This window comes from Pundamilia nyererei, unplaced genomic scaffold, assembly GCF_000239375.1.
Source record: "Pundamilia nyererei isolate P.nyererei 1_Seehausen unplaced genomic scaffold, PunNye1.0 scaffold00124, whole genome shotgun sequence".
Classification (NCBI taxonomy): Eukaryota; Metazoa; Chordata; class Actinopteri; order Cichliformes; family Cichlidae; genus Pundamilia; species Pundamilia nyererei.
The window spans coordinates 1948026-1956697 of NW_005187525.1; the positions used below are offsets into that span (position 1 = coordinate 1948026).

At 41.2% G+C, this 8672-nt stretch overlaps 1 protein-coding gene across 2 annotated transcripts in view; it reads left to right on the forward strand.

The window, feature by feature from the left end:
• The first annotated feature begins 6309 nt into the window (after positions 1 to 6309).
• LOC102210938 (apoptosis regulator BAX) overlaps positions 6310 to 8672 on the forward strand; it is an 8826-nt gene continuing 6463 nt past the window's right edge. For both annotated transcript variants that reach the window (XR_311989.2, XM_005742884.2), the window contains exons 1-3: positions 6310 to 6664; positions 6754 to 6827; positions 7747 to 7795. Coding sequence is in view for 1 of the 2 variants with exons in the window: in XM_005742884.2 (XP_005742941.1) it covers positions 6369 to 6664; positions 6754 to 6827; positions 7747 to 7795 (419 nt within the window). In the remaining variant the exon portion in view is untranslated. The remainder of the gene's footprint in view (positions 6665 to 6753; positions 6828 to 7746; positions 7796 to 8672) is intronic.

The following is an 8672-nucleotide window of genomic DNA, read 5'->3' on the forward strand; positions in this document are numbered from 1 at the left end:
AGCTGTATGAAACGTTTCTCACGGTTAGTATCATGGTTGCTAGGCAACCTGAGCAGCGCGACGAAGGCTACCCACATGGAAAAGATATATATAAATCTTATAAAGTTTGTATCTGCCTTGTGTGAAACTTGTATGAAAAGCATACAAGAGTGAAAACAGATATAAGATTCCTTGAAAAATTCTATAATGAAACTTGTATGTTTTGGATACTTACTAAATATATGAAAGTAATGAGAAAGTGGCCACTTTCATGACTAAATCATATAAGTTTTTACTATTTCTTTTCCATATGGGTAGACCGTCCCATTTCACAAGCCTCTCACTTCCGCGTGTACTGCACGTACTCCGAAGCATGCGGTCGCTGGATTGGGACACAGCCCAGCTCTTGTGGTTTGTGTGTTTTTGCTGCATTATCCTAAGTTGCACTACATTTGAACTTTTATGGCCACCGAACAATAAGGTTAAATGTTAAACGGTTTAATGTTAAAGTTAAACATTTAGTGCAGCACTAGAGTAAGCATGATTTTTGGGGGGAATAATATACATAAAATTGAATTTGATGCATAGTGCTGAAGTTTACAAACAAATGAAATGCACACTTTGTTGATATGCCATACAGGACATACATCAGCTACATCAAGAGTTATTGCCCATAGCTCAGAGCTAAATCTGGCCAATACCAATCATCATCTTAGAAAATATAGCCATGGTTAAGTTTGTGGAAAATATTAACTCTGATGTCTACAAGAGTGCACACTAGTATAATGACTGCTTTCTGTGTAACTACTTTGTACATTTTCATTACTGACAGTAGGGAGATCTTTTCACAAATTCTAGATGTATGCATATTCTTGCAACTGAAAGACTACTGAAAAGAACCATTAGAGTGCCCAGATTAGAGTTTTAAGTTTGAAATGTCAAATGAAGCTAAACATTTAGTACTTTTAGTCATGTAATCAACGCTATTCATTAAACTCCAGATCTATTTTCAAAATAGAAAAAAGAAAATGTTTCTACTTCTATCTTTTCAGCTTGATGTAGTTCCAATGCCTCATTCATATATACACACCTTTACTCTTTACATTTGTTCTGTCCCTCTGTGAGTCTTTTTTTTCCATCTTTTTAGTGCAGAAAGTTTTGAAAAGAGGACTTTTGTGTTTGCAGTAGACTCACGTTATACATGAACTGTTGTCACATTTGCAGGGGCCTGTTTTGTCTTGCAAGTATGTTTTTTACTGTGACGCTAATAGCTTACAGAATGGGAAACTACCAGCTCCTCAGGACACACACTGTTTTACTCAGGCCGTTCACTTGGATGTGGCTGATAAAAAACCTGACTGACTGGTTTTAGTTTTGTAGTACACGGTAGTGCTGGGTGTGGTGATGAGTGAGGGCTCAACACTTCATTACACAACTCCACATGTTACTCGCTGACTCGCTGTTCCATCCCTCTGAATAAATATGAGTGCTAGAAAACGTTTCAACATCGCCATCATGTGGAGCTTGCAGGCAGTGTTGGGAAGGTTACTTTTAAAATGTATTCCACTAAAGATTACAGATTACATGCCCCAAAATACATTTTGTAATGTATTCCGATACGTTACTCAATGAGAGTAACGTATTCTGAATACTTTGGATTACTTAATATATTATCATGCTTTTTACAACTACATGAATGTAGTATTCATGTAATTTGTTACTATTATTGTAACAAAATACTAAAAATGTTACTATTATTGGTACTATTATTGTCTTTTCCAGGTCTTTAGGCTACTGTCATGGTCCTGAGTGTTTTGGATTAACCCGGGTTCTCGCGGTTTGTCCTGCCCGTGGGTCTGTCTTACATTATAAGAGTGCCTGGGACTTGTAAAGAGTTATTCATTGTGCACTTTGTAAATAAATTCACTGTTCATTATAGGAGTCCTGCATTTGAGTCCTACTTCTCACCTGCAGCTCCACGGTCTGACAGACCTTCACAGAGTAATCCAGCCACAAATGGGCCCAGGACTGTGACGTTTTTAGTGACTCACAAAGATGGACAAGTGCACAGTTTTGTGTTTAACTGTCTGTTAGCTTGCCTGAAAGCATTGTGCCCTGTTGAATGAACAACTCTTTTGTTTTTAGTTATAAGGTAGAGTTTTCATATCAAACTGCTCAGAAATAGAATTAAATACATATTAAGATATTGAATTACATGTAAATAACTGTAGTGGCGAATTTCTGTCCCAAGCTTCGAAAAAATAATTCTTCCACTTCTTAATGTGAGCTGTTCAGATTTATTTCTGACTCGTACATACAAACAAAAGATGTCACGGTCAAAAAACTATTTGCTGCTACAGCGCACATTTCCATTGCCGTCCTGGCTCACTCTAACCTGCTACCACACATGCGCTGTAATGTTTTCTTACCCGACACAAATTAAACGCGCAGCATTTATTCTCTAACAACATATCATACAAAATTAAACATGTAACATAATAACTGAAACAGTATCAAAAATATTTCTCTATAGATTGGCTCTAACAATAACACAATGCTATCTGAGAAGGTATAGTCTTTAACCCTTTTTAAATATATTCTGTGGGTCAAATATATTTGATCCACATAGCATAAATTTGCCAAATGATAATTATAAATGATTTCAACAAGCTTGTGTGTATTTCAGCTAGATTTCAGCTCAAGTTTTTCTTATTTTGCGAAGCTTTAATTTACAAAGATTTACACTGTGACGTTATGTCTCGATGCATGCTCAATCATCCAGGCAGGGAAATCCCAAAAAGTTGATTCTGTTCATCTGGACGTAGTGTCTTCAATGGGAGAAACATTTTGTCATCTCAGTCTGAATAATTCACTTGGATGAGTTTTAAAACTTTTCTCCCACTGAAAACACTGTGTCCAGATGAACTGAATCAACTTTTTGATACAGTCCATGCAATACAATAGTATTCAAATATTCATTAAAAATCATCCTTGATACTTGATGTCAAACTTTCAAAATATTTCTCCTCTAGACCACTTACTGTAGCTCTGGGCAACGTTTCATCTCTATTGACTGCAATATTCCAGAAAAAATAATATATGGCTTTTGCTCATGTTTGATGCAATACAATGGCATCGTATTCAAAAATTCATTAACAATCATCCTTGATAGTTGAGGTCATACTTTTAACACATTCCTCCTCTGGCCCACCGACTCTACGTCTGGGCCAAGTTTCATCTCAAACTACTTTCATACTCGCAAGAAATTAAAGGACAATTCTGCTCAAATTTACAAAACTTTAAAGGAATGTGATAACACCATGTTACAAATGTATTAAAATCATCTGTGATAGTTGACATGAATTTCTCAACAGATTCCTCTTCTTGGACACCTACACTGTATGTGTGCACAGAAATTAAAGGACTTTTCTGGTCAATTTTCAACATGCTCGATCGATTATATCATCACATGAAAAAATTTAAAATCATCTGTAATTGTTGACATGAAATTGTCAGATGTGCTGGAAAACATTATATTCAAATGATGAAACACCGCAGAACTAGAACGTGAATAACTACATAAAACCAAAGGAAATTATGAACCCACAAAACTCGAAATGCTATTAATTCTCTACAGTACAAATACCTCTTACAGGTTACTCTGGCCCGTTAAAACTAACAGACCCTTAGGGCTGTTTTCCAAGCCACTAAATTTAGCCCAGTTAGTTACTGTAGCAGTCTCATGAGGTGCTATGATTCAGTGACAACTCCAGATATTATTCCACTGCGAACTTTAATCCATCCAAGCACATGTACACATAACGGCCAATGCCAAAAACGTAACCCCCACGTACTGGATTAGCCAACACAGGTACGGTAGCTCATATGAGACAAATGGTGCAGAGTGATCATTTAACCAAATAATCTACAGTTACCAAGTGCACTGAGCTACAGGGAAGATGCTGGGCCTGCAAAACTACCTACATTTCAGTTTGTATCAGAGAGGGCAGCCCCAGAGAGCTTTTGAGGCAGGGAAGGGTTACAACTGGGCGAGTCCTCTCATACGTCGGCTTAATCTAAGCTCTGCACTGTTTGCCGGCTAAGACCAATCAGAGATTTGGACTCTTTAAACAGACAGCCAATCCATGTTATACTTGGGTACTCAACACCACTTTCCTGTCTGTCTTGACTTCACTATCCAGTAAAGGCAAAAAAGAGAGATATATCGGTAGTTGGATCCAAAACTTTACAGATATTTTGTGTGAGTGCAGAGATGATGCATTTGTGGAGACTTTCATGTCAACTATCAACTATGTCAAGATGACTTTTTTTGTAAGGTTTTGTTTATTAAAATAACCTTGTTGAATGTGAGTAGAAATGTCCTTTAATTTCTCTGGAATCATGCAGCATTTTGTGATGAAGGTTGACACGCATGCAGAAAAGGTAACGAAGAGGAGTCAAATGACATTTTCATGTCAACAATCACAGAGGATTTTTTGTTATTATTCTTTAAGTGATATAATTGATTGAGCATGTTGAATTTGACCATAAAAGACCTTTAATTTCCCCAGAATTATGCAGTGGATTGAGATGAAACTGTGCGTGAAAAACTGATGAAACTAGTGTGGGTGTCCAAGAAAAGGAATCTGTGAGGAATTCAGCTATCACATGATTTTTAATACACTCAACAAAAATATAAACACAACACCTTTGTTACTGCTCCCATTCCCCATGGGATGGACGTAGAGACCTAAAATTCATTCCAGATACACAATATAACCATCCCTCCCAAACAGTGGTCACAAATCAGTCCAAATGTGTGGTAGTGGGCACATCTGCTATATTGAGATAATCCATCCCACCTCACAGGTGTGCCACATCAGGATGCTGATCTGACATCATGAGTAGTGCACAGGTGTACCTCAGACTGCCCACAACAAAAGGCCACCCTGGAATGTGCAGTTTTCTGCGCTATTGGGGGTCTGGGGACCCAGAACCGGTCAGTATCTGGTGTGACCACCATTTGCCTCATGCAGTGCAACACATCGTCGCATGGAGTCTATCAGATTATCAATTGTGGCCTGTGGAATGTTGGTCCACTCCACTTCAATGGCTGTGCGAGGTTGTTGGATATTCGTGGGAACTGGTACACGCTGTCGTATACGCCGGTCAAGCACATCTCGAACATGCTCAATGGGTGACATGTCCGGTGAGTATGCTGGCCATGCAAGAACTGGGACATTCTCAGCTGCCATCTGCCCTGAACAATGTGAACCATGATTCATCCGTGAAGCGCACACCTCTCCAACGTGCCAGACGCCATCGAATGTGAGCATTTGCCCACACAAGTCTGTTACGGCGACGAGCTGGAGTCAGGTCAAGACCCCGATGAGGACGACGGGCATGCAGTTGAGCGTCCCTGAGACGGTTTCTGACAGTTTGTGCAGAAATTGTTTGGTTGTGCAAACCAATTGTTCCAGCAGCTGTCTGGGTGGCTGGTCTCAGACGATCTTGGAGGTGAACCTGCTGGATGTGGAGGTCCTGGGCTGGTGTGGTTACACGAGGTCTGCGGTTGTGAGGCCGGTTGGATGTGCTGCCATATTCTCTGAAACGCCTGTGGAGACGGCTTATGGTTGAGAAATGAACATTCAATGCACGGGCGACAGATCTGGTTGACATTCCTGCTGTCAGCATGCCAATTGCACGCTCCCTCATTGCTTGTGGCATCTGTGGCATTTTGCTGTGAGACAAAACTGCACATTCCAGGGTGGCCTTTTGTTGTGGGCAGTCTGAGGTACACCTGTGCACTACTCATGATGTCAGATCAGCATCCTGATGTGGCACACCTGTGAGGTGGGATGGATTATCTCAATATGGCAGATGTGCCCACTACCACACATTTGGACTGATTTGTGACCACTGTTTGGGAGGGATGGTTATATTGTGTATCTGGAATGAATTTTAGGTCTCTACGTCCATCCCATGGGGAATGGGAGCAGTAACAAAGGTGTTGCGTTTATATTTTTGAGTGTAGATTTCTCACAGGACATCATCACATTCCTCTGAAGCTTTTGAATTTGAGGAGACTTGTCCTTTGATTTCTTGGGAGCATGAAAGCAGTTTGAGACGAAGCTTGGCCCAGATAAGAGAAAAAATCTGTTAAAAGTTTAATGTCAACTATCAAGAGCGATTTTTAATGAATTTGTGAATATGATGCAACCAGGCTGTCCCAGTGCAACGCGTGCGCTGGCGTGTGAGTGTGAGCGTGCATTTGTGCGCGCGCGCGATCAGGAACGAACGAGAGCATGCGCTGACATATAGGCTGGTGTTGAAGCGCAAGATAATTTATAGGGTGGATAAGAAGCGGCTGGCTTCATCGCGGCGCACAAATGACGGCTCACTTGACCGCGGTAGTAAAAAAACAAAACGCCATCACTAACATCACTTCAAGCGGGCCTTGGGGCAAGTGTCCTGCTTTGACAATGATGGTTCGTACGGAGTATCTGAACTGTGGAAGAACACAAAGTAAAACAGATAAATACTCCTCTGTGGGCAGGTTTCTGGGCGAGTATCTCCATCTGTGGGATTTCTGTGAGGCGTGTCTACGGACTGCTGGTCCCGTCGCTACGATACTTCCGTATCACTTCCGTGTGCTTCTGTTGAAAGGCGGGTTTCCACAGACTAGGTAACCGTGACTTTCTTGGTTGTACGAGGTCAAGTTAGCGTTGAACATTCAAATATCTCAAATCTCGTCCATCTCCGCGCGGACACGAGGTTTGGCTCCATGGCTGACGGCCGAGGGGGGCAGAATCCGGAGCAGGAGCCGAGGGGCGCCGCGGGTGGAGACGGTAGGTGGAGACATTTTTGGTTCAGCCGCTGAAGTTAAAAGCTAAACGGAGGCAAAAGTATAACGAGTCCGAACCGGAATAAAAAGTTAGGATGAAAGAATTGCTTCGAACTACTTTTAGTAGTTAGAGGGGCTGGTGTGTTGGAGATCACCTTGGTTGCTGTCACTAAACCCGAGTCTGGTTCAGCTCAGCCCGGAGAACAGCGGCTGTACCGACTCCATGCGGGACTTGCCCCGACACAGTGTGTGCTTTACAGCCTCAACAGGCCGCTGTCGGCCTGCTAGTTTTCACCAGGAAGCCTGTGTGGACTATGCTACACCTCTGATAATTATGGCCACTCATGACGTCGTCGTGACGTCACACGAAGACAAGTTTAACAGCCTAACTTTAATGTAGTTAACTGATAATGCGACTATTAGAGACTGTGGGCTGGTGGAGTGAACGTGAATAATGTTTTCTTTATATCTGCTTTAACCAGAATTCTGCGATTCTTCACTGCTTTGTCGCAAACAGCTGTTCCACAGGACACATTACAGCTGGAAACAGGGATCTTGGCGAAAGTGAAAGCAAGCTCAAAGTACCTCTTAAGAAAGAAACCACCATGTTCTTTGATTCAGTCTTTGTCAAGTAATGATGACATAAGTTGGTTGGCAGTTTTTAAAAACTTCATTGTGTTTTGTACTTTTGGCATTGCTTTGCTACTGATTGTAAAGGTTTTGTTTTATGTCTGTGAAGGTTCTCAGTCATCCAGGTCATCGTAGTCAAAGGAGCTTGCAAAGAAAAGCGTCTGGACTTCTTTAAGTTTAAGTTTCTTTAAGTTTTGTTTTATGCCCCATATTTTTATTCAAGGTGCCCCTTCCCCCAACCTTGAATAAAAATATGAGTAAATAGTCTATTAATTATCTGCTTGCTCTTCCAGATGTCATTGATGATTCCATCCTCGAAGAAGGTGCGGTTGTCTTTAGAGGGTGAGTCTCAGCATTGCTGTTGGGTACGATCATACCCATGTGTTTGACCATAAAAATCTTACATTTTAAACTGAGGATGGATACAGAAAGTTGATTCTGTTCATCTGGATGTAGTGTTTTCAGTGGGAGAAGCATTTCATCACTCTTCCAAGTGAAATGTTCATTCTCAGCTGACTGCAGGTTTGCCCAACATGATAAACAGTGCATTTGAACAATGGCTGAAACTAGCACGACTGACTAACAGTGGGCCATGAGCTCAGTTTCAGGATAGCTATTAAGCAAACTGACATCTCCATTGATCAGTATCCATGAGTACTATTCACAGGCAGAAGGGGAATGGCTGCAATCACAGAGCTGTAGATGGTGAAAGATGTAGTCTTAAGTCTCCATCCATTAACTCTCTTGCAATTCAATTTAATTCAATGTCTTTATACAGCGCCAAATCACAACAACAGTTGCCTCAAGGTGCTTTATATTGTAAGGTAAAGACTCTACAATAACACAGAGATAACCACCTGTGAACTAGTGGTTTGGTGACAGTGGGAAGGTAAAACGGCCTTTTTAACCACGAAGAAACCTCTGGCAGATTAAGGCTCAGGGAGGGGCAGCCTTCTCCGGCAAACAGTTGGGGGTGATGGGAGAGGAAGACAGGTCAGGCACTGTGGAAGAGTGCCAGAGATTGCCTATTGTTGTCAGGGTTGCAGGGGGCTGGAGCCTAGAGCAGGGCGATATGACCAAAAATATTTATCACGATATACATTTGAAAATTTGTGATAATGATATAACTGACGATATAATTGACACTAGACAAAATACTTTACAACTCCACATCTTTATTAGTGCAAAAAAAAAAATCAATGTATTTTCACTTAAACAA